This window comes from Enhydra lutris, unplaced genomic scaffold (assembly GCF_002288905.1).
Source record: "Enhydra lutris kenyoni isolate GAN:26980312 unplaced genomic scaffold, ASM228890v2 scaffoldscaffold1, whole genome shotgun sequence".
NCBI lineage: Eukaryota > Metazoa > Chordata > Mammalia > Carnivora > Mustelidae > Enhydra > Enhydra lutris.
In genome coordinates, this window is record NW_019154085.1 from 62,452,551 (window position 1) to 62,480,024 (window position 27,474).

General features: G+C 35.5%; 1 protein-coding gene across 7 annotated transcripts in view; it reads left to right on the forward strand.

The window, feature by feature from the left end:
* LOC111150610 (sodium channel protein type 2 subunit alpha) overlaps positions 1 to 27,474 on the forward strand; it is an 83,082-nt gene that overhangs the window by 16,695 nt on the left and 38,913 nt on the right. For 4 of the 7 annotated variants that reach the window (XM_022509291.1, XM_022511548.1, XM_022510070.1 and 1 more), the window contains exons 7-15: positions 1,910 to 1,973; positions 3,500 to 3,641; positions 3,782 to 3,988; positions 5,342 to 5,629; positions 10,511 to 10,858; positions 14,786 to 14,918; positions 19,326 to 19,564; positions 21,945 to 22,118; positions 24,624 to 24,980. In XM_022509291.1, the coding sequence (XP_022364999.1) occupies positions 1,910 to 1,973; positions 3,500 to 3,641; positions 3,782 to 3,988; positions 5,342 to 5,629; positions 10,511 to 10,858; positions 14,786 to 14,918; positions 19,326 to 19,564; positions 21,945 to 22,118; positions 24,624 to 24,980 (1,952 nt within the window). Of the gene's footprint in view, positions 1 to 1,909; positions 1,974 to 3,499; positions 3,642 to 3,781; positions 3,989 to 5,341; positions 5,630 to 10,510; positions 10,883 to 14,773; positions 14,919 to 19,325; positions 19,565 to 21,944; positions 22,119 to 24,623; positions 24,981 to 27,474 lie in introns of all 7 variants that reach the window. The other 3 variants (XM_022513078.1, XM_022512309.1, XM_022510844.1) reach the window with 2 other exon arrangements.

Consider the following 27,474-nt stretch of genomic DNA (forward strand, 5'->3'; position numbering starts at 1 on the left):
CAGGGCGCCTGGGTGGCTCAGGGGGTTAAAGCCTCTGCCTTCAGCTCAGGTCATGATCCCAGGGTCCTGGGATCGAGCCCCGCATCGGGCTCTCTGCTCAGCGGGGAGCCTGCTTCCTCCTCTCTCTCTGCCTGTCTCTCTACCTACTTGTGATCTCTATCTGTCAAATGAATAAATAAAAAAATCTTTAAAAAAAAAAAAAGAGTGTCATATTGCTCTCAAGAAAGATCATATACCACTATATACTCCCTACAGAACTGGTCATCTTACTGAACTCTCCTTAATACTGACTATTTTTGTATTTTAAAATCTTTTGGTAGAAAGAAAAGTGTACTGTTCCTTAATTATTATTGCAGTAGAATTTTTAAACTCATGTTTATTAGTATCATTAACAAGTTACATATTTCATATAATGTGAATTATCTGTTGATTTTTTTACCCATTATTTCACCAAGTGATAGTAAATTTTGGAGAATTCATATGAATTCTTTAATTTATCAAGCATGTTAACATTTTGTCCTTTTCTGGCAAATATATTTAACTTGTTTTTCATCTCATTGCTTTTTTTTAATGCTTAACTGATTTTCATATTTAGGCAATATAGTCATCAAAATTATTTTCATTTTTCTCTATTTAAGTTTAGAAAATGCTTCTTAATTCAGAGATCATAAAGATATTCTAATTCCCTTAGATATTGTACGTATAAAGGAACCACCTATATATCCTACATAAAAACACTTATATATTCTTTGTATTATATTAATAGACTTGTGTTTAAATTTTCACTCTTTAAAAATCTAGAAATATTTTTTTTGGCATATATTGTGATGTAAGGATCTAAAACTTTTTGAAAAACTCCAGCCCAGATTTCCCTGCATAATATATTAAGGAATTCCTTCAATATAGTCTTTAAGTAGTCTTAAAAACCATTATAATAATTTTTTGTGTGGTATATGTATGTGTTTTTTTTTTTAAAGATTTTATTTATTTGACACAGAGAGAGAGATCACAAGTAGGCAGAGAGGCAGGCAGAGAGAGAGAGGGGAGGAAGCAGGCTCCCTGCGGAGCAGAGAGCCCGATGCGGGGCTCGATTCCAGGACCCTGGGATCATGACCTGAGCCGAAGGCAGAGGCTTTAACCCCCTGAGCCACCCAGGCGCCCCTATATGTATGTGTTTTAATGTTTGTGTGTTTTTGTATGTGAATATGTATGTTTATGAATGTGTATGTTTTTTGAGATCATCTTCGCAACTTATTGAAGTTATATATAAGATTTCCTAAGAATAGAAATTAGATATACTTAGAAAATTGTATATCCTCAAAGAAATAAGTTTATCCTGTTCCTTTGAAAGACAGTAATCAAGCCAAAATCCCAAACAATACTTATTTAGAGCATCATAGAAGAGAAAGACTTAACCCCACTTTTCACAGGAAATTAGGTAAAATTGGTAGGAAAAAAAGTCTGAATCTATTTTGAGTCCATGCAAAAAAGTACTTATAAAGTAAAATTTTACTTGCATGGAAGCAATTTGAAGCAACAAGCCTTCCCTTTCTCTCACTTTTTGTGCCAAACAGCCTTAATTTGCAATTCTTTTTTTGAACTATCCCAAGCAATTTGAGTTTATATTTGCAATAAATGCTGATAAGAGAATGCTATAATAGCTATTCCTTCCCCAAAATATTCTTTTTAAAACAGATTTTCTAAGCACTTGTTTAAATAAAAATTTTATATTTTGATATTTGTTTAGTATGCAGTTATTAACATATTTTCATTTAGCCATATGCGTATTTATTATTTTATCCATTTCATTATGGTTGAAAAAATTATGAGGTTTATTACTTGAACACAATGGCTGAAGTGTTTTGAGCACTTTTTTAATGATTCTTTCTATTCCTCACTCTTTAAATAGGTCACTTTTATTTTTTGGAAGGGCAAAATGATGCTCTGCTTTGTGGCAACAGCTCAGATGCAGGGTAAGTGATGTTTCATATTAAGTTTCAGACCACACTGCTCCATTGGCCCCCAAAACTTGCCACATCCCACCCACCCAACCCTCCCTCACTCCCCATTCAGAGCCCTCCATAAATTCCACTTCACGCTGATTCTCAAAATAGCTGAAATAAGTGTGGATTCTCACCTCTTTCACACACTCATATGTGGCAATTGTTTTTCCGTACTAGGTCACAGCTAATCTTCCAAATTAGTTCAATGGAAAATAGAAAAGCAGTACATATGTATTAGAAGATTAAGTTAATGGAATTCATAAGCATGTACTTTTGTAAGTGTGATATTTTATATATGCTAATGTGGTCTCCATGGCTTCAAATGTAAGATCTCTGAAGATAATGTCAGTATCTGAGTCATGGTGAGTGTATGTCGAGCATATTTTAGCAAAGTGCTTAAGAGCACAGACTGCAAAGTTTGCATGGATTCAATCCTGACTCTACAAAATAACACTCCCTCCCCTTGCCTTAGTTTCCTCTAGTGACAAATGGGTATAATAATAGAGTTGCTGTGAGGATTAAATGGATTAGCAGATATGTAGCTATAACAGCATTCAATAATGCTTTTGATTATTATGATTGACAAGTGAACTTTGTTATGAAGAAGTATTGGCACTAGGAGCTAAAGCCTAGGAAAATTCAGAGAAATAATTACCTTTCCCTGTTTGGCAAGAATTTAGAACCATAGAAGAAGTTTAGTGTTCTTCAGTGGAGGATGGTGTTGTGGACATTAATAACTAATCCCTGTAGCAGAATTTCCAGTGGTAACAGACTTTCCATTTAGTTCATCTGATAAATATTGTGCTGCCTTTTTCTCCAAATCCCAGTGATTAAGTTGAACAGGCTAATTTTAATTGCTTGTCTGTACCATACTAAATGCTTTACATAGAATATCTTATTCAATGCTTGTGTATTTGTAAGGCAGGTTCTGTTATTAGCCCTTTCTTTCATACGAGATGCCTGAAGATTAGCAAAGTTAGGAAACTTAACTCAAGATCAGGCATCCCAGGAGTGTCAGGCACAATATTGGGGCCAGGTTTGACTTGATCATTAAAGTCATAGCTATGAAATCTTCACAATGCAGAGACATTCCCTCCTCTCCATGTGCTCCCATCCATCCTTCCATCACCTCTCTTCTCTACTGCGACACACACACTCTGCATCTAGATATCTTCAGTGAAAATCAATTTTTTCCCTGTTGACTTACTCTTCTATTCATTTTACAAGTCTCAAAAGATATTAATCATGGTGGGTTACTTTTATATGGAGACATGATAAATATTATGACAATTATGAATCACGGAGAAATCCACAAATAGACCTAATATATTTGTTATTATGTAAATCAGTCCACATAGTGTTGGGTTAAGTGATGGGTATGGTGAGAGAAATCTGTTTTCCCTACTGTCATATAAAGTAGACATTGGAATCTGTAGAAACAGGGAAGTCACCCAGCAGACTTGCAGTACTGACTTTTTCTTTTAATCTAATTACAGCCAATGTCCAGAAGGATACATCTGTGTTAAGGCTGGTAGAAACCCCAACTATGGCTATACAAGCTTTGACACCTTTAGTTGGGCCTTCTTGTCCTTATTTCGTCTCATGACTCAAGACTTCTGGGAAAACCTTTACCAACTGGTGAGAACAGATAAAAAGATTCTTCTGGGAAACATGAAATACTGAGATCAAGGGAATTGCTGTAAAATACTGTATTACTTGAAGTGTGAGTTTTTAGCATCTATATAAAATTTAATAAAATATCTCTTGTATTTTTACAGACACTACGTGCTGCTGGGAAAACATATATGATATTTTTTGTACTGGTAATTTTCTTGGGCTCATTCTACCTTATAAATTTAATTCTGGCTGTGGTGGCCATGGCCTATGAGGAACAGAATCAGGCAACTCTTGAGGAAGCCGAACAGAAAGAAGCTGAATTTCAACAGATGCTTGAACAGTTAAAAAAGCAACAAGAAGAAGCTCAGGTATTGTTAGCAAGAGCATAGAGCTCTTGTGTTTGTTGATCTCAATCCTCTGACCACACTGGTGAGCTCAGGGCATTTACCACACAAAACCAGCAGTGGATAAAAGTAACATTTGAAACATGTCATATGTGTTTGGTGTTAAGAGCGTGTTAGATTTTTAGGTTATTATTTTATGTTGATGGTTACTGTCAATGCTGATGGCATCAAAACATGGAGAGTTAGAATTGCTTTATTGACTTTTTTTTTCCTCCCTTGTGACTCCTCATTTATTCAGGCTCACAAAGTATTTAGACCTACATGCCCTCAATTGAAGTATTTTCTTAATGCTCTGAGGAAGAGGAATTTGTTATAGTTGCTTCTTCATTAGTGTCAGTAGAGGTGGGAAAGGTCAGAAAACCAGATTCAAACTGAGATTATTTCCTGGAACCTGGAAGAGTGAGGACCTATTTAATATTTATTTTTTATTTGAAGGGTATTTAAATACAAATTTATGGGTCGCTTAAAGAAAATCCTGGTGTGTAAATGTAGGAAATCACTACATTCTCTGCCTCCTATCCTATAAAAATAATTTGATTTGGATTTGATAAGACTTCAAAATAATACAAGAATTGCTCTAATTGTATTTGCTCGACTTCATGGCATTAACTAATCCAAGTGCCTATTTTTGGCTTCTCTTGGATCTTGACTACAGTTCCTTTTTAATACTAAGTTTCCTAAATATTTAATAAAGGTCAGATAGAGAAGATATACTGGGGTAACAGCAACAAGATAGAATGCAATACCTTTCCCAAAACTGTACTTTAATAATTTAGAAATTTATTCAGATGCCATGATCTGGGATTCATATATGTATATATGATCTGTAATATGTTTTTGTTGTATATTTCTTAGTGAAATACCCCCACTTAAGTCATAGACAGAAGTTTATCAAACTAAAATACTTAATTGAATAAAATTCAATAACTTAGGCTGGCACTAAAAATTTATTGTCAAGTAGATGTTTGATGGATCAGGTTAAAATAGGAAACTTTAATTCTTAAATTCTTTCCTTCTTCATACAGTGATTAAGTCATGGAAGATTTGTTATGTTATTTGAATGTCTTGCTCATATTGTTGAATAATTAGAGAGCATAGTGAGAAGCCAGAGCTTTAAACTTTCCATCAAAGTCACACGTATCATCTTCCATGTGTCTTTTGAATGTAACTCTTTAATTGGTTTAATGACCACACATGGTTTTCCAAAATATGGACCAGAATGGAGAACTGCTTCTCAAGGTCATATTCGTGATACTGAAGACGATTAACTAGTAAACAGGGAGAGAGTTTTTCAAGGTTTCCCTTGTGCGCTTCCAGGCGGCGGCTGCAGCCGCATCTGCGGAATCAAGAGAGTTCAGTGGTGCTGGCGGGATAGGAGTTTTCTCAGAGAGTTCTTCAGTAGCATCAAAGTTGAGCTCCAAGAGTGAAAAAGAGCTGAAAAACAGAAGGAAGAAAAAGAAGCAGAAAGAGCAGTCTGGAGAAGAAGAGAAGGAAGATGGGGTCCGCAAATCTGAATCCGAAGACAGCATAAGAAGAAAAGGTTTCCGTTTTTCCCTAGAGGGAAGCAGGTTGACATATGAAAAGAGGTTCTCTTCTCCACATCAGGTAAAGATATTCTTAGCTTACATAAATTGCACTTTCACAACAGACCATTTTTTTAAGGTGTGCCAGAATTTGGTAGAAATAAAACCGCCTTATACATGGATGGCACAGTACTTTCAGAACTGTAATGATCATCAAATATTGTGTATATCACCTCAGAGAATTTGTGAGTTTTGCAACTTTTTGAAATCCCAAGAAAGTGTTTTTAGAGTCTAGGCCCCACTGAGCTTGGGAGGGTTTATGGTTTTGAGGTTTTGTGGAAGGCTCAAACATCTCGGGGCAATTTTCCACATGAGAAATTATCAGCAGATGGTTCCCATCCCTTTTTAGCTACACTACTGTGCTGGGACCCAGTGGCTATGGGTTTTCTGAGTGGCAGGTTCCTAGAAGTGAACGATATATTCTTCCATACCATCTGTGTAGTTGCTCCCATTCCCATACAAACTTCATTGGAAGAATCATTCTTCAGACACTTGTTTCAAAGGAGACTGACGCAAAATTTTTCTAGAAGTGTAGCCAAAATTCTTAGGTGGAAATGCACTAAGGATTATTTATGACACTAAATAAATAGTGGTGCTTAATTGCACTTGATTATCTCTCTCATGTTTAATGTAGGATTTGTGCTGAAAAGATATCCTGATTATATGGTATAGTAAATGTTCACTGGATGCCTGTGGCTTACGTACCAACACAAGCTGTTGAGACTTTGAAATTTAGGTCCTTATATTTTGCAATTACCAAGAGAATTACCAGAAATAGAGTTTCTCAGATGACAGCGTCACTAGTAGTGAAACCTTAGTATGATTCCGTAATCATAACAACGAGAACAACACTGATAGCAATGATAATGGCTAACACTTACGTAGTCCTTTGCATCTTCCAGTATAAACCCGGCCTACAGCCCCGAGTGGGTACTATAATTATCACCCCCAGTCTACAGATGTGAGAACAGGAGGGCTGTATTCTTTGTCAAGTGCTTGTTTTATCCTTGGTATTCTTGTTATATTATCATAATTAATGCTAACATTAGTATTGTATTCACTATTTATTAGGCCCAGTGAAGTTGAATAATTGGCCAATGCCATGTAGTTATTAAGGCTGAGGTGGTATTCAAATTTGGTATGACACTGAAACTTTCCACTTCAGCAGCCTGACTAGAAAGAATATTTTAAAAAACAGATAAAGAAACTTACATTTTGAATTCCCTAAAAATATACATATATTTAGGGTTATACTTGCTCTTCATAAACTTTGCAGTATATACAGTCTCACAATCTCATATTAAATATGTGTAAAATTTTTGTAGGTCAATTCAATTCATTCTAAGTCCAAATAACATTATGAGATAGGATAGATTAAAAGATTAGTGGTGTTGGATTTGCATTTAAAATAGAATTTGGTTTTAATTCTACATTTTATACCCATTCTCATTCATGTTGTTGTCATAATCATTTTGATTTAATTAGTGGAGACATTAATCTTAATAAATGTGAGTTTCTTAAAAATCAGATCCCCTTTTTACAGCATTGGTCATGTTGAAAAGGAAGGAAAAGAAGAAGGGAGGGAGGGAGCAGAGAAGGAAGGTAAGTTACTAGAGAGATAAAAAGGCCTAAATTTGAAACTACAGATCACCAGGTGTCTTCAATTTGCTCCAAATTCAAATCCAGTAGAACTGAGTCTAGGTGAAATAGTGAAGCCTGAAAAGGCTAAGTTCTGACCTACTTCTTTCTGCAAATTTTGCCGACATATACAACATTTTCCCAGTACCGTCTTCTTTGTAACTCTATTTCCTAGCTAGTTGGGCATGATAAGTGATTACTGACATATACAACATGCAACATCTAGCTCAGATTGATATTTGTTTCTTAAGTGGTATCTATATTTTAAAAGAGTGAAAACTTTCCTTTTATTTGATAAATAGCTTAATAGCTAAAAAGATGGAGAGGGAGAAAGAAAGAGGATGGGGAGAGATGGAGAGTGGGAGGGAGAGAGGAGAGAGAAAGAGAGAATCCTGAATTTAAACTAATCCCACTTTCCACGTCCCTGGAAGTAATACAGAAAATATTAAGGAAGGTAGAGGTTCTTAAGGTGATGAAAGACCCAATGATAGATTTTTTTGAGAGTCTAAGACCCCAAAAAGTATTAAAGACTATCATTTTGTGGTGACATGATGGAAAGGCAATTGTGTTGATAACCATTTCTATTTACACATTGAAAAAAATATATACAATGTAGGCTTCAACTGCAAGATTATAATTTTTTCAGTAAAGTAGGTGGATTGTATGAAATATTTCTTAGACTTCAGTTTGACTTGTTCATGTGGGAGATGGGAGAGAAGGAAGTCAAGAGTACAATCTCTAATCAAATCTCAAGACAATCTGGATGTTTATTTATTTTATTTTATTTTATTTTTAAGATTTATTTTAGAGAGAGATCATGTGCAAGTGGGGAGAGGAGCAGAGGGAGAAGGAGAGAGAGAATCCCAAGAAGACTCTGTGCTGGGTGCAGAACCTGATGCAGGGCTTAATCCCAGGACCATGAGATCATGACCTGAGCCAAAACCAAGAATTGGACATTCAATCTATTGAGCTACCTAGGTGTCCCTGAGTATTTTATAGTCAACCTTCTTAAGTTATAGTCAACCTTCTTAAGTCATTAGATATAGTCAACCTTTTTAGGTTATTATTTCACTTCCTATTTATAATAAAGCAGGAGTTTCGCTTTTTTTTAGGGATTCATTTGTTATGGCAGATTTTTCGTATTGGCCATCCTTTATTTGTGGTGCAGCATTTGATTGTTATGGATTAGATAATTAATGCAAACAACAGAAGCTAATGTTAACAGATGGGGCACAATCGTTTTTCATACAGCTGTCTCATGTAAGCTGTGTTCTTGTATGGCATAATTCACCTTTGAACTCAGAGAGAAACCTTGTGTGCAATTTTATAACCTATTTCCCTCCAAACCCTTCTATTGGCTCTAATTAAGTAGAGTACTTGTAGTTAAAATATAAACTCCTACTAAGAGTGATACGTATAGTTTCTACCTTATTTCTTATTGCCAAGCATTTCTTGCCTGACTTTTTGAGCTGATAGCCAGTATGTCACAAATCCTGTAACTCTCATGTTTTTATAGCTTATTCAAAGTCCCTTGTGAAAAGAGAGAGAAGAGGTGAAGGAAATTGGGTAGTAGTCTAAGAGAGACATAATAAAATTACTTATGTAGAAAACAGTAAAGGAAAAGAAGGAATCTTACTAGTGAAGTTGGTAATAAGATGAAAAAACAGGAACAGGAAAAGAAGAAAGGCTGTCTTCTGAGGGAACAGATCAGTCTTTTTAAATGTCCTTCTTTCTGTAATTAATGAATAAGATTCCATAATACAAGATAGTGTTTAAAGCTCATAGATGTTTTACAGATGTTTATAGACATTTTTGAGAAAGATTATTTTTTAGCCAAAAAGAAAATTAAAAGCATGCTTTTGGTCAGGAAATATAAAAAGTATATAGGTACAAAATAATTTTAGTTAGCTTTAAATCCTTTGGAGAGAAAAAGATCAAACTAACAACATTTAAATGATTAAATTAGTATTCTTTCCATTAATAAACCTAGAAATCCAACTCTAGCCAGCTTAATAAAGAGAACTGATTAGGTTGGATAAATAATATCTGTCAGTAGCTTTAGGTATGGCTGGATTCAAAGGCTCAAACATGTTATTATGGCCAAACATTTCTCCATATTTTTAAGCCTTAGTTCCTCCAAATACAGTGGCAAGATGCTACTGCAACTTCAAACTTATATTCCATATTCTTAGCAACCCCAACTGAAAATGCACCTCTTTCTAAACAATTGTGAAAGCAAAAAGTGGCTGCCAATAGACCAATCAGGGTCCCCTGCCCAGCTTTAAATGGTTCTCGATGGCCTGAGGTATGGAATGCACTCATTGGCTGGGCCTGGTCACAGTCTTGACTGAGGATCATTTGTCAAGGATAATCAGGGTACTGTTGAAAGAAGAAGGAGGAATGGATATTGGACAAGCAAGAAAGTGTTTATGACGATAGTGAAGTTATAAAAGTAGACTAGTAATAATCGGGAAGTGATTGTGTTCAATGCTACAATGCTTAAGAATCAAGGAAAACTGCACGATAGCAGTGACAATATAGCCATTTAGTAATCTGTGTAATGATTGTGACCAAATACTTGGTGAAAACCAGGTTTTTGTGAATATGGTCTTTTCAAATTTCTTGAGAGACAGAAGAGTGAAAATCAGGGAATGAATCATACAGTTCTCTCAGCTTGATTTATTTAATTTATTCATGAACACATTGTAAAATATGCAAAGGAAAGGGGAGAAGCTGCTCCTTGTACTATAATTAAACAGACCTACTAGCAAGATTGATTTTATTTTCCTCTGTGGTGAGATCTGCATCAGGGTGTGGTCACTAGTGGGCTCTTACTGGCTGTATTTTTGGCTTCAAAGGATCTGAATGTAGGTGTTTGTGTAGTTGCTTTTCATTGGCATGTTAAATGAGATTAACTTCTAGAATAGAGTCTAGCAAAAAATTCTGTTCTATGTGCCAGTAATGGGACAAAATAATGTTGAGGGGTACTTGCAACTATCTTAAGGCATGTGTAAAATAGAGAATATGATAGAAAATAAAAAATGAAGGAAGGGAGAAAAAGGAAAAGCCAAACCAATGGGGTGAACCTGGTAGAGTGCGCCAGAACAACACCAGCAGTTACCACAGGAGCCCATGGTTCCAACTTGTCCTGAGACTTACTCTCAGGTAAGTCAACAAATCTGACACGAGTCACGTCTCACATGTTTGGGGATGACTGCTCTAATTCTGTTCATCCATGTTTTGTTTGCTTTCTTATTATTCATAGTCTTTATTGAGCATCCGTGGCTCCCTTTTCTCTCCAAGACGCAACAGTAGGGCGAGCCTTTTCAGTTTCAGAGGCCGAACAAAGGATATTGGCTCTGAGAATGACTTTGCGGATGATGAGCACAGCACCTTTGAGGACAATGACAGCCGGAGAGACTCTCTGTTTGTGCCACACAGACATGGAGAGCGGCGTCACAGCAATGTCAGCCAGGCCAGCCGTGCCTCCAGGGTACTCCCCATTCTGCCGGTGAACGGAAAGATGCACAGTGCGGTGGATTGCAATGGAGTGGTCTCACTGGTCGGGGGCCCTTCTGCCCTCACGTCTCCAGCTGGACAGCTCCTTCCTGAGGTGAGGCCAGTGAAAACTGCCACTGTTGGGAAGGGACCTGTGGCTGCTGCAGGCAGTATTTTTTGATTTCCATATCCAGGAATTTTGTGAGGTCTTTTGTTGGGGTTAGTTGAGTCCAGCTGTGAACTCACTTTGTCAAATTGTTCTATTTAGATGTTTCTACAAATTAATTAAAAATATAGGTTGGCTCTCACAGAATCTGATTAGAAATTTTCATCATTATATGGGAAGAAGAAAAGGATATCCTTAAAGGCCTAGGGGTATGAAACTTGCCAAAAAGCACAGCAACAATTTATCAAACATAATGTTTAATTAATATCATTGAATGAAATGCAAGAAATGATAAAAAAGATTCTTATTACCACTGTTCCATTGAAAGGAGAATTTGATACTTCCGCTTGAAGTAGATACTATTACTAAAAACATCTAAATCCTGCCATGCACTGTTCTTTTTCTTTGCAGGTCAGAATGCTGTAACATTTTCAGCACCCACTCATTTTTAGCCAGCCATTGTACCTTTGTGTGATAAAGAAGTCACTCAAAGTACCTGGTAGGGTCATGTATTGCAATTTTTAGAGAAGATTTCAATTTTTATATTACTATCATAATTTCTTTTTGTACACAAAGAGGCTGTAAATCAAACATATAAAAAAGAGTTTCAACTAAATAGCAGACACCTATAGGGATATATTATTGACATTTTTCTTTGTAAAACATGAGATGCTTCTTAACTTTGGTATTAAATAAGATTTTATTGCCCGACATAAAAACATTCCAGCAATGTCATTGGGTTGTATTTTATAGCTTTCCAAATCATATTGTAACCTTCTTTGTATGATTTTTCTAAAACAAGCCCATTTATTATAGCTGGAAAAGCTCTTTCAGCCACATTAAAATCATATGTAGTCAGCTTTCAATCACCTAAGAGAGAAATTTCTTACCCCTTACCTAGGTTATAGAAATAGCCATTGATTACTTTTTTCCCATGGCCTCTCCCCACCACTTTCTCCCAAAGAAATGTCCAAGTACCTGGAGTCAGATAAATGGTGAAAAAAGTAGAACTTTGTAGTGAAGGACCAGGAAGAATGCAGAAGAAATATCAACTTCTCTGTTAAAATAATCATGCCTGACTATGTACCAGACACATCCCAGAACACTTTACATGTGTTTTAGTTCATTAAGTTCATTTAGTTCATTAAGTATGATAGGTACTAATATTATCTCTATTTTAAAGAGGAGGAAGCTGAGGTCTGCGCATGGTGGAACTAAGATTTTACCTCTGGTGTTCTAGCTACTAAACCTATATTCTACCCAAACTGCAATGTTGTCTTCCATTGAATTTTTTTTAACTTTCTTAAATGGAAAGTAAGAAAATGGCTAAGGAAGCAAACATTTTCTTTTTTAACCCAGTATTTCTCAAAATATACTTCATCCTCAGACTACTTACATCAGAATTTCCTGGGATGCTTCTTAAAAATGGAAATTCCTCATTTTCCTCTTCCCCCAACCCCTGGCAGTCACCATTCTGCTCTCTGCTTCTGTGAGTTTGATGGCCAAAGGATAGAAAATTTCTATTAAGCAAGATAAATAATTTCTGGAGATTGATATAACATAATTCCCATAGCTAACGATATTGTATTGTATTCTTAAAATTTGCTAAGATGGTAGATTTTATGTTAAGTGTTCTCATCAATTCTCATCACAAACCATAACAGCAACAACAACAGTAAAAAGGGGGATGAAAGGAAACTTTGGAAGGTGATGGAGATGTTTGTGGCCTTGATAGTGGTGATAGTTCACAAGTGTATACCCACTGAATTGTGTATATTAAATATGTACAGCTTTTTGCATGTCAGTCATTCCTCAATAAAGTGGTTTAAAGAGAAAAAATAGAGATTCCTGGGCCAATCAAGACTTACACCACAAGACTGAAGAGAACAAAGTCTGGGAAACTCCTTCCTTGATGATTCTTACACAGGATAAAGTATGAGCATCACTGATCTTGATATATGGTAAACAAATAAATAAAACAAATCCTCAATTTCTTTACATAAATACAAGGAGTATCTCGGAAAATAGAATTTATCAGTAATTACCATAAAACTCCTGCCCGATCAGAAAGGATAGGACACCTCTCTGAAGGCAAATGGGAGCCCATTTGAAGCCAAGCTTAGTGAGGTCCTTTTATTTTCCACTCCATCGTGTCCATTCTGCAGTCACGCAGCCAGGCACTCAGAGGCAGGGCACTGACTGAGCCAAAGGTGCAGGCAAAGGAGTAGGCTTTGAGAGACTGCAAAGCGGAAAATGAGAATAGAAAATGAACCACTGAAGGCAAATGATATCCCCCAAAGTACAAGCATCCTCAACATGTAAATCCAATAGAAACAATTTAGCTTAAGAAAGAATTTCCTCAGTAATATCATTAGAGGATCAGAAATCTATCATTAAAAATTAGACATCTAGGATTTCACATATAGTTCTGTGTAGAGCAGAAGAGATTAGATGACCTTTAAGTGACCCTATTTTTTCCTTAAAACTTTGCCTCTCCGACCAGGCCAAATATTTTAATTTCTGAGAAACAACTTTTTGATTTGAGGGGCTTTTGTTAAAACGGGGTGAGGTGGTGGTGGTGGTGGTGGTGGTGGTGGTATTTTTTTTCTCATTAATCTTGCTTCTCTTCTACCATAAAATTAATTTTAGGGTGACCTAGATGGATGTTTATCACCACTAGTGGCAATCATTTCAACTGAGTGGAAACTTTGCTTTTGAATGTCTGCATTGGAAGTATTCAGGTTAATAAAATAATGTTAATTACTCATTCCACAGTAAAGTCAAAGTAGATGAACAGGACTCATGTTGTTCTTTTAGAAATAGGGAGGATTATGAACTTATGAACTTTTGACTTCTTATTTATTATTAGCACTCAGATCAGCATATGAAATACGTGAGTTTTGCCCTTTCTTCCTGTGATAATTAACTTCATTGTTTGATCTCCTAAGGTAGGAATAAATTTCTGCCCATGTTGAAATCTTGGTGAGTTTATTTTGGAATAGGAAAGCATCGAATCATTTTGTCATAGTGAAAAATCAAATGTCCCCAACTTGGTGTTATTGACTTAAATTAGAGCTTCGGTACCAAGGATGTGTTGTTTTGTGGATGCTTTGTGGAGTTGTTTTGTAAATGTAAATGTTAAAAATTAGTTCTAATATTTGCTTTTATTATTAAGGATGTTAGGAGTTGTTACCTATTTATAATGAACAAAAGCATTTTATAAGTTGAATTCATCTTTTAAGGGAACCATTACTAACACATATTAGGGAAACCTTAAAAATTCCTCCCATATGTTAAACTGTGAATATGTATCTATAAAGATCTAATAACTCAACCTGAAAGTAAATTAAGGAACACTGAGTTTCAGTCTGAAGTTCAGGTAGGAATGGTTGAAATGCTAAAAGATTATCTTTGCAATGGTAGGCATGATCCCGCCATCCAAAAGCTCCACCGTCGGGGAATTAAAGTCCATCTTGATTGCAAACCCAGGCGTCATTGAAGGCTGAGAATCTGATGGGCTTTCAAACACTTCCCAGGAATGCTGATTCCAGCAAAATCTTAATGAGCTGTTCTCAACCGGTAGACGCTTAGTTAAGTAGTAACTACTATAGGAACACTTTGGGTTTTTTTTTGTTTTTTTTTTTTACTCGAGAGAGAGAGAGAGAAATAGAGAGGATGAGAAGCGGGGAGGGTCAGAGGGAGAAGCAGATGCCCTGCTGAACAGGGAGCCCAGCGAGGGGCTCAATCCTGGGACTCAGAATCATGACCTGAGCCGAAGGCAGTTGCCTAACCAACTGAGCCATGCAGGCGTCCCAACACTTTGGGTGTTGCTACCCTTAAAAATAACAGTTATTTTACCTGAAGTTTTATTTTCAGGGCACAACTACTGAAACAGAACTAAGAAAGAGAAGGTCCAGTTCTTATCATGTTTCCATGGATTTGCTGGAAGATCCTACAGCAAGGCAAAGAGCAATGAGTCTAGCCAGTATTTTGACCAACACCATGGAAGGTATGTCAGAAGTCTTATAGCAGAGCTACTTGGTGGCACGTTGGTAATGATGAAAAAAATACTAATTCCATAAATTCCAAGAAAATTCTTCCTGACTTTATATCACATCAGCATTATGTCTTTTACCAGATAAAATAAAATCCACATACAACACGTAGATTCTATTATCTCATACAGATTTTTACATTTAGCCTCCAGGAAGCTACTGCAAATTCAAGATATACTTGGAATACTGCTTTTGTAGATTCACTTCTAAACTATTGAAACTTATTGTGTGCATGACAATGAAAGGAGTGTAATGATAAACGTTTATTTTCATGATTATGCTAACCCATTTGAATTGTATTAACTACTTGAGACAAAAGTTATAAAGTCCTTTGATTTAACCAGAAATATAAATGAAAATATGGATTAAGGTTTGATATTAACCAGTTTGAAGCAAACTTTTCAAAATTTTGTAGACCTACTTTTGCCTCTCTTTGACCAGAATTTTACAGTATATCAGCTCTTTCTTTAGCTGCAGATTGTATATCTGAGTAGTTAACATATTGTTTAGCAGTCTGGATCTTGCAACGCCAAAATAAAGACTTTGGGGACAGCTTGATCTGTGATCGATTCTTGGTTCTCCTCCATGTTAAATGTTTTAATATGACCCTAAACTTCAGGGTTTTTTTCATCAGTAAAATGCAGATAATGAGGTCTAGGCATCAGGTTGTTGTAAGAATTTAGACATCATATATAAAACACCTATATATCTGGAATGTAGAAGGCAGTCAGTAAATATAATCATTGTCATTTTACTTTCATTGTTTTTGTTAATTCACATTTGTGTCTTTCCACACTATAAGTGAATTTAAATGTGAACTATCAACTTCAACTACTTGGAAAATACTTTCATATAAAATATATTCTATCCTTCTCCCTTACCCTCCATCTCCCTTCTCTTCCTTTCTCTTTTATAACCCCCCTCTTTCTGGCCTTTCCTAGGTTTTATGTGTGTGCATGGGTGTGTGTGTGTTTCTGTAGACATGTCAACGGAAAAAGAAAGATGGCGAATGAGAGAGAATGCACAGGCACATGCATTTCTTATTGTTAGTTATAGTTTCTCTTGGCATTGGATGTATTCTTGGAATAATTCTTTTTCCAGTCTGAATGCAAAGATTTTTTGATACTAATACCAGTACCAAAAGCCTAAAGGTCACAGCCAGAAAAAAACCCACAGTGTAGATGTCTGGATATATATCACAGCCACGTCAGTATTACAAGACCCAATTTTCATAATATCTTAATGCAGTGTCAGAAATCTTCTCATTGATTTCTATGGAATATTAAACTCAGTACGTTCTTCCCCAACCTCGCCTGCGTTAGCTTGCACTCCCTCTTCTCCCCCAGCTGCCAGTAGCTTGCTCCTCCCTGTCCCTCCAGGTAAATCTTTTGAAGATTCTCTGGTCTTCTGCTCCTTGCCATAGCAAAACCACTGAGAGGAAGCTGCCAGTGGTTCTGCTACCGATGTCAGCAGCATGTCTGCTCCCTAAAGCAAGAAGTAGAGAAGGAGACAGGGTAAGTCTAAATCAACAGTCCTGCTTTGCACTTCTGATACCGTTAAGTTTGAGCTAACGTAAGCAATTACTTGAAAAACATCCATCCACCACAAGATTGAACTTGTCCACGAACTAAGATACAGAGTTCAAAATGAGTGTATCCACATGGCTCTCCACTGAAATGTATCTCCATGGAGTTGCCTAGGGTGTCCTAGAAATATGTATAACTTAGGAAGCAGAAGACAGAGTGTTTGGTTTAATACCTGAAGAGCTTCTTGACTATACTTTTGTGAGGGACCATGGCAACATTTTCATTCTGTTTTTCATTGGTTTTATAGAATATAAACCTTTCTTTTCTTTATTCAATGGTATCTAAAACTTTTGAATGTGACATTGATCTAGGTTGGTTGTTAGCAATACTTCACATACACATGCATATCAGAGCTGTCTTACATAGTCCTTCCTTTTTTGGTCCTGCTAACAGTAGAAGGTTTCTTAGGTTGACATAATTCGTTTATGTGGGGTCCTTTCTTCTAAGTCTAATCATGGGTTAGTTTCTCACCCCACCACCACCCCATCTCTCTCTCTCTCTCTCTCTCTCTCTCTCTCTCTCTCTTTGAACCAGGCTTATTGATCCAGCTGGCTGGCATCTTTTGTTTTCCTTCTTTTGAACTACAGTCAAGTCTCCATTGTCCCATGTAATGAATAGCCTCCTACTTAATGAAACTGTAGGAGGTGAGCAAAAACGAATTGTTTGCTTTTCAAGTTTTAAATGCAGAAACTGTATAGAAATATTTCCTGGTACATCCTTGGGAAGGATAGAGGGAGGGTAGGTTACAAACACCTGAGGAGAACCAGCAAAATATGCAAACTAGGATGTAAGGGAATCTCAGTGCAGATAATCCACACAGGAATAATGGAGAGATGGCTGTCGTTCTTTCCTGAGTGCTATGTTTTGTTTTAAAATGTAAGATTCTCTTTCTCTCTCTCTGTCTCTCATTCTCTCTCTCTGGCATGAATAATGGGATGATTTTATTTTAGAACTAAAACAACTTTGATCCACTTTTTCCTGATGTCAAGATAAGCAACACTGCCTGAATTTTCCCTTTTGAACTTTTCTCTGGTTTGTTTGTTTGTTTTCTACACAATTCCCATTTGCTTCTCTTTACCTGCTAAATGACAAGTAGCATTAAAAATACTTATCCTAACTGTACACAGGCCAAGAGTTATTATTTAATTTCTCTTTTGTTAATTACTATAAATGATATTTTTTATCTTCAATATAAACATGACATTGTTTTGGAGTCTTAAAAGCATCTGTGCAATAACTGGTTATTGATATTATATTTTTCCTCTGATTTATACCTCAACTATTCTTTATTGTTTACAAGATTACGTATTAAGAAAAAGAGAAATGAACTGTGCACCTGAAGAATTTTAGTATCTAAAGGGACAACTGAAGAATCTACCTCTAATGGATTTCTGCTAAAAATAATCAGGAAATTAATTTACTTTAGGAAAGTGGTGAACTTACAGTATTAGTTAATAGTGAATGTTTACAGTGAAATAAAAAATCATTAGCTATGGTTGTGTTTATCCATTCCATATGTTATTTTCTCCCCCACAAAGTTTAGCTTCTAGTGAATTATATCAGGTTTGAAGAAATATTCCAGTTGCAACAGTAGAAATAACTGACCAGAGTCAAATATACCATGAATTAAAAAAGAATCTTTTTCCTTTATTTTAGTGCTAAGAAGTGGTGGTCTTATATTTGGCAGAACAGATAATCAGGTGTGAAGGAATGATATGGGCAGAAAAGAAGTTCTGCATTCTTTTCCCACTCAAGAATTGATTAAAAGATCATCTTACCAAAGAAGATAGCAATTTCCCACTTCCTAATTTTCTGAAATTCTTTGCCAGTATTTACCAAGATTCAGTATTTTGAGTATCACCTTAAAGAGCTATGCAAGTCTGTCTTTCTCCTATTATTCAATTGAAATGCCTGTTGAAATCACTGTACTTTTTTCTTAAATAAGTATATTATGATATGAAATCTTATATCACAGGCTTGGTATGATAGTTATACACTTTAATACCTTAAAATAAATTCACAACATGACAATTTATGAATTCTACATACGTTCCACCTAAAATCCTCTTGTATTTTATCAGTAGTACATAATTCTCAATTGAAACATTGGTTTCTGCTAACAGTGAGTATCCTAGTTTCTTAACATGCATATTTTCTCTTCTTTTGTGCCCTCTAGTTAAATAAAGAAATTTAAAGAAAAAGAATCCTGTTGAGTTTAATATGCAAGCCTATGTTTTAAAAAGCTTAACTGGAAACTTTTTGACTAAGACTGGTGACACTGACCAAACTATTTCATTAAAAGACTCAAAACATATATCTAATCCAAGAAACTGAGATTCAGCATGACTGATAAAAATTTTAGGACATCTTCTGAGAAGGGGTTCTTTGATATGTATAATATACATACATATATATATATATATATATATATATATATATGCATCTGGCTCTATCTAGAGCATGGATGGGCTTAACCCAAGTCCTCCCCATTAGTTTCACATATCCTTGAAGATAATTTTTGGACAGTTTAATATTGCAGATAGAATCTGTGAAACTATGTTTAGCCAAAATAGATTTGGAAAATTTACTAGCCTTTCTGTGCCCATGTTTTTATGACAACTAACCCATAATAGGTCTTTTCCTGTTCCACCATCAGATTAACCTATTAATGCCTTTTGACAACTTTAGATTTCTAAAAAATCACTTTCAATTTAAAGCAATGCTGCCTAATAGAAATTAAGCAGTTTTCATAAGTATTCTAACTTTTTTCCCCAGAACTTGAAGAATCCAGACAGAAATGCCCACCCTGCTGGTACAAATTTGCTAACATGTGTTTGATTTGGGACTGCTGTAAACCATGGTTAAAGGTGAAACATCTCGTCAACCTGGTTGTGATGGACCCGTTTGTTGATCTGGCCATCACCATCTGCATTGTCTTAAATACACTCTTTATGGCCATGGAGCACTACCCTATGACAGAGCAGTTCAGCAGTGTGCTGTCAGTTGGGAACCTGGTAAGACTCACTGAGGATTCTTCTTCCCCTTGAAAGAGTTCATGACTGCCTTGATGAATTTCATATATCACCTTCAAGTTAAATGTGTATTAATTGGCCATGTACACCTGGATAGCAAAAGTTTAACATCCTTTTTTTATAACAAAAATATATTGATTGTTACAGTTAAATAATGCCGAAGAGTGAAAGATTTTATGTACAATTTGATTTAGAATTAAATTTTACTAGAAAGATGCATATTAATTATAGAGGATATTGGTCTATGTTAACAAGATTGTGATGTGTTTCTCATCAGGTAGTTAGAATAGATTCTTAATGTTACGACCACATTTGTCAAATTATAAAATATACCAAGTCAGAAAATTTTGAAACATCATTTATAAACACTGAAGATGGAATCTTTTGGGAGGAAATAATCATATAGAGATTATTATTTCTGTTTGGATTTCTCCTGTAAATTTAGGAATTTATAATGATAAATTTTTGCATACATTTTCACTTAAAAATTTGTATTAACATTCACTGGATATATGGTAGAGTGACAAAAAGGAAAGGAAAGTGATCTTAACTTAGGCAACAAAAATATATTGATACAATGTGAGTTGGGGGAAATTGGAGTGGGAGACAAACCTTGGGAGACTGGACTCTGAGAAAGAAACTGAAGGTTTACTGGAGCAGGGGGTAGGGGTGGTGAGGCTGGTGGTGGGTATTATGAAGAGCATGTATTGCATGGGGCACTGGGTGTGGTGCATAAACAATGAATTTTGGAACACTGAAAAAAATTAAATTTTATATATATATATATACATATATATATATATATATATATATATATATATATATATATATATATATATATATATATATATATGAAAGAGGCTTAGGTTCTCATGCACCTCCCGACTTGAGAAATGAAATTTACATGAGCTCCCTCTCTCTAGATTCCCATAAATTCAGTCCTAAGGCAGATACTATGTTTGTATTTTACAACTGGGGAAACTGTACCCAGAAGAAATTGACAGAGCAATGGGATGTCTGAACACTATATCAGAGACTCTGAAAGCTATTTCAGAGAATATCATAAAGTGTAATCAGAAATCATAGAACTATGGAGTAGGAAGTAATAATAACATTACCTAGTCCAAATTTTCACCTATATGGGAACCACTTCAATATTATCTCTAAAAAACAAGCAAGGGATGGAAGAAAGCTTAATGAAGGTGGGTGTTAGGAAACAACTCAAATGGGCATAAGCAAAAATAAAGAGAATTTCATTACCTCAAGTAGCTAACACCCATTTGGACACAGCTCCAGGTTTTAACCTGTACAGATTCCGTTTCTCGAGCAATGTCACTGGAAATCATTTTCTGACCCTGGTTCTTCCCAGTATGTTTCTTTGTCTCTGGCTGGGTATTCTATTGGTGGCAACAGCCCACCAACTTTTATTTTACCAGCATAGTTTCCTGAGCAGAAGGATTGTGCTTCCTAACTAGTTCCTTAACAAAGGTCTGAGAGTTGATGATTATTGGCCTGACTGGAGTTACATAACAATTTCTAAGCCAGTCTCTGGTTCTAGAATTAGAATGCCCTATTTGGCCAAACCAGAACCATTTCTTATCACTAGAGACAGAGTAAATGAGTGGAATTATAAAGAAAAAAAAATCAAGTCTGCCATTTCTAGATGAAGGGAGAGTAGATGCTGGAAAGATAAAAACAACAAATGAACAATTCAAAGTGGGACTTGTCTTATGTGTTAAGGAAGGCAAGATTTGCATTTGGGGTGAATCATGGAATGGTAGAAAATGTATGGACAGGATATATACATTCTTTTCAAGTATATATGAAATATTCCCCAAGATAAGCTATATATGAGGTTATAAAACACGCCCCAATAAACTTAAAAAGATTGAAATCATACAAAGTACTTTTCTGACAAAAATGGAATGAAATTAGAAATAATAAATTAGGAAAATTTACAAATATGTGGAAATTAAAAAACTTCTCCTAAATGACAGTGGGTTAAAGAAGAAATCACAAGAGTGACTAGAAATACTTCAAAATGAATGAAAATGAAAAATCATCAAATTGAAATTTATGAAGTGCAGTTGCCCACAATGTTTTAGCTGAAACTTTCATGAAAATAAAAATGACAATATTAATTTTATGGTCTTAATTCATATACTCTTCATAACTTAATAAAACTTAAATATAATAAACAGTTTAAATATTGATTTGAGTACACACCATTTGAGGTTACTGGATCTAAACCAATTTTTAAAATTTATAATTTAATTGTGGTTTATTGGGAGTAAATTAAATTGCTCAATAATTATTTATGATTTCAAGAGTGTTCACTTGTGTAATAACATTTCTTGTTTAGGTCTTCACTGGGATCTTCACAGCAGAAATGTTTCTCAAGATAATAGCCATGGATCCATATTATTACTTTCAAGAAGGCTGGAATATTTTTGACGGTTTAATTGTGAGCCTTAGTTTAATGGAACTTGGTTTGGCAAACGTGGAAGGATTGTCAGTTCTCCGATCATTTCGGCTGGTAAGTTAATTGAGAGTATCCATAATGTTTTTATAATTAATTTAATCAGATTTCTCTCTTACCTAGTAGTAACAAGAATTATAATTTTTTCTATAGTTAAAATATTACTTGAGTATATTTAAAAACAAACCAGATTCCTTTACAACCAGCTAGTAATTTGTTCTTCATCATAGCTTTGACAGGTAAATGATGTTTATTCAAACGAACAACCAACAGTTCTGTCTTTAGTAATTGAATGGCAGGGCTAATAGGGAGGGAGAAAAAAGGATTCATATATAAATCCAAATACAATTAAACAACATATTATTCATCTTTCAATTTTGTGAAGTTTGCTTAACTGTGCATAAGACTTGATTGAGACTTAGGATGAGCTCACCTTTCTCTCAGAGGCTCAGAATTATGGATTTGCCCACCTTGCCCCCATAGAAGTCAAGATTTGAGAATGGGTAGAGTATGCAAGGGAAGAAAGTAGAGCGCCCCACACATTTGCCCCTTGTGCCAGGCAGGAAGTCACCAGATGTAGTCCTGAGAAGACTTGCTATATTGTGTTTTGCTAATTTTAGAGAAAGAGTCTTTTGTTTGATCTTTATATTCATCAGTTCACGAATCTTTTAAAATTAAGAGACAAAATATCACTTGACACATTTCCATTTAAAGTGCGATATGTTTTATCTTGTTGTTACTTTGAGTTGGCTCTTTTGTGATTTATTTTCTATTAACAGGGGTTGTAGATAGTTACTAAAGACAGGTTCCTATCAGTAATGTATTAATGGTGATTAGATTCAAGACTTTGCTCTGAAGTCTATTTAGAATTTCCTGTACCACCTTCGAAGATGAAATTTCAGTTGAGATCCTTAGAGCTATGGTTTCCTTCCCTAGTTGTCATGAATAGCTGTGAATCTAATTTGAAGCTAGAAGGATGCAGAAAACAGAGCAAAAATTAGAAGTGATTATATAACAAATAATATGGGCAACTACTTAAAAATATTTAGTAAATCTTTGGATAATGTGATGCAGTTTGGGGGAATAGGAAACATATTATTAGTGTTTTGCTTAGTGTGTAGCTCTTTTGCATTAATTATTCCCTGGAAATAAAGTAAGCATTTTGGTACTTATATATCCACTCCTTTGGGTAACTTAGATGCCATTAAATAATGCACTACTCTTGGCCTGACATTTACTGAAGCATCAGAAATAAAGATGCTGCTGCAGTTGAACTGTAAATGGTACCTTAGAGGACTCCATGAGCTCATGCAACTGACATGTGAAGTAGTGGTGGCAAGCCATTTACATACTATAATGAATTGATTAAGTCACTGAAGACATAAGAGTTGACAAAATACAGCTTTTTACTTAAGTCCAAATATTTCTCATTCGAATACAGTAAGTCCTAGTAGTCTCCTCACCCTTATCCCTGGGAATATGTTTTAAGACCCCTAGTGGATGCCTAAAACTGTGGATAGTACCGAACCCTGTATATACTGTTTTTTTCCTATACATACACACCTGTGATAAAATTTAATTTATGAATTAGGCACGGTAAGAGATTAACAATAATAAGTAATAATAAAATAGAATAATTACAATAATATACTCTTAATAAAAATTATCTGAATGTGGTGTCTTTCTCAAAATATCTTATTGTATTGTACTCACCCTTCTTCTAGTGATGACTTGAGATGATAAAATGCGTATGTGTTGAGATGAAGTGATGTACACGACATAGGCATTGTGACATAGCGTTAGGCCACTATTAAGAAGGAGGAAGGAGCATCATTTGCTTCCAGACCACGGTTGACCATGGTTCACAGAAAGTGAAAATGCGAACAAGGACAGGTGGACTATGGAGTAATAAATCTCCTTTAAAATACAGTTTGATGTTACAGCAAACTTATAGCAAGATTAAAGCAATCTAAAGATTTAAGGAAATTAGTTGTTTTTTTTTCTCTTGCACCTTACATAATTTGTGTTAATTTTATCTGTACTTATGTGTCTCAAGTACACTAAAAAAATGTATCCACTTTGAGATTTTTTTTCCATTTTATTTTCTTTTCAGCGTTCCAGCATTCATTGTTTATGTACTGCACCCAGTGCCCCATGCAATACGTGTCCTCCTTAATACCCAAGTAATGACAGCCTCTACTTCTGTGAAACAGTCTCTGCCAATTAATCATCATTAATCTTAGCTATGTCAGGTCCTGTGGAAAACAAAACAAAAAAATCTTACATATGCTTATGTAGGATTCTGGAAGTTTTGGTGTATCTTATCATTAAAATGCCAATAAAAACTGTATAATATATTTGTATTACTTATAAAATAGACTATTTTAGAATGAAAAATACCCATGGCATTAAATAACTGATACATTTGCTAGGTAAAATTTGACATGCAAATAAGCCATCACCCTATAATTGAGACAATTATGCCATAGATTTTCCTTGTAAATAAATTTATAGATCCTTTAGAAGGCAGGGCGGTAATAGCCTTCTCACTTTTGTTTCCAGCTCCGAGTGTTCAAATTGGCAAAATCCTGGCCTACCCTGAATATGCTGATAAAGATCATTGGCAACTCAGTGGGGGCTCTGGGTAACCTCACTTTGGTGTTGGCCATCATCGTCTTCATTTTTGCTGTGGTGGGCATGCAGCTCTTTGGTAAGAGCTACAAAGAATGTGTCTGCAAGATCTCCAATGATTGTGAACTCCCACGCTGGCACATGCATGACTTCTTCCACTCCTTCCTGATTGTGTTCCGCGTGTTGTGTGGAGAGTGGATCGAAACCATGTGGGACTGTATGGAGGTCGCTGGCCAAACCATGTGCCTTACTGTCTTCATGATGGTCATGGTGATTGGAAACCTGGTGGTATGTAGTAAAAATATTTTCCTTATTTTTAGTAAAAGAAATGTAACCATTAAAGGTATGTTCAACTGAGGAATGTTTTATATGATTTTGGCTTTTTAAAAACAATGCTCAATTATTCATTATTGCAGGAGCCAGGTAGAGTTTGGACTATTGAGACCCACATTAACTTTTTAAAAAATATTTGTTCATTGTTTATTTTTATTTCTTCCAGTTTTACATGATTGACATATAACAGATACCATATATCATAACTGTTAAAATACCATTTGAACCAGAGTTCATACCTATATTTCTTACTATTCCATGGAGAGAGCCATTTTTAGCTTTTATCTTTTAGTTCTTGTGTTAAAGCATGGATGTGGTACTAAGAATAATCACTCACTTTTTTAAAGTATCAACAATTGTATCACTTAAAGATGTTTTCATATTTTGGTGTCCTACAAATTGGAGTTCAAAAAAATTAATGATCACCTCAAATGCATTAAAAGGGCATGCATTATTTGGTGCCTAAAAACTACAGTATCAGCAAATAACACTGACTCAGGAATCACATATTATCATGTCTGTGTCAAATGAACCATTCCCAGTACATCTTTAGAGAGTCCTGGAGGCATGGAAAAGGTGATAAGAAGATAGATATGCACCATGGTATGACTTATACTCAAACAGGAGTAAAGATGGAAATATCTAATACACGTCAAAAATATAAAAACAAAGTGCTGTATGTCAAGTTCACAAAGTGGAGACATTGCTTTAGACAGGCTTTGTCAAGGGGGTTGAACCCAAATTATCTTTAATTAAGATGTAAGATTTAGCTTGGTAGGAAGAAAAGTAGACTGTCGCAAACCAAGCAGTAGTAGACCCAGTGGATGGGGAAGAGAAGACAATAGACTCAGTGATGGGGATCAGGTTCTTATACTTCACATATGAATTATTCTGGGTTGCCTGATTAAGTTCCAATCCAGTGGACTAGAGCAAGGATTGACATAACCATATTTTTTAAATGTATAATTTATAGATTTAATTTCATTTCACATAAAAGTAACATCCAATTCCCTCAAAGGAAGAAAAAAGGGAGAGGAAAAAAGGCAAGAGGTTATCATTTATTTCTATTCATTTGCAGATTTCCATCTCCTCAATATTAGCTTAGATAATGCAGACCTATTCTTGAAGTAACAAGAAACATGAGCATGGTGCAACCCAGAAATATGAATGGTGACTTAAAACAACAAATATTTATTATCTCTAGTTTCTGTGGGTCATAAATTTGGGAGTAGCTTAGCTGGGTGGTTCCAGCTCGGGGTCTGTCATAAGGTTATTGTCAAGATGTTGGCTAGAGCCCCAGTTATCTTGACTGGAGCTGGAAGATCAGCTTCCAAGAAGCATCCCTCTCATAGCTTTTGGCAGGAAGTCCCAGTTACCTGTTGTCTTTGGCACAAGGCCTCAGTGCCTCTCCATGTGGACCTCTCCATAGGACTGTTGACTGTCTCCAGGACATGCAGCTGGCTTCTCCCAGAGCAGATGACATGCAAGAGAAGGCAAGGAGAAGATTTGTGTTCTAAGCTTGAGGTCCTACACTGTCTCTTCTGCCACATTGTATTCATCAGCGCTAGTCACTAAGAAAAACTCACACTTAAGAAGGAATTAGGCTTTAACTTTTGAATGAAGGAGTAACAAATAATTTGTAGATGTATTTTATAGCCACCACAATCCCTAATGCAATTTTTTTTTCAAAGAAGTACAGGATTGCATAGAACAGGAAGAGAGAGTCCTGGGCTTACAAAGAATAGAAACAAAAAGTCATAGGCTTATATTATAGATTTGGTTTGATTTCATATATGTATTTGGCATATATTGGAAGAAAAGAAGAAAAGGCAAATAACAGAATCCTTTATGACAACAATGAATGAACAGATCAAACTGCAGCACGGAATCCATAGTAGGAGTAGTAGAAAGTTAACTGTAGGGTTAGACTGTGTAGAGTTTAATTTATGGAAAGACCAATTATACATAATAAAATTGGATTTTTTTGTAGGCAGTTCGGAGCTACAGATGGCTTTTTATTAGGAAGCTAACAATGAGCAATTGGAAAATGGACACTGGATTTAAAGAGAAAGAAATTCAACATATCCCATATAATCTGTTAATTTACAGAAATAAGACAAATTTGACATGTAATTGTAAAGAAGATTCAGATTGAAAGGAGAATTTCAGAAGCATCTATACCTATGGATTGCATTTAATATAAATTTGGATTACTGTAGGGGTATCTGTGTGGCTCAGTCTGTTAAGTGTCTGCCTTCAGCTCAGGTCATGATCCCAGGCCCCACGCCAGGCTCCCTGCTTAGCGGGGAGTCAGCTACTGCCTCTCTTTCTGCCTATACCCCTTCTCATGTGTACTCTCTCTCTCTCTCAGATAGGTAGATAGATAGATAGATAGATAGATAGACAGATAGATAGATAGATAAAATCTTTTTTAAAAATTTGGATTACT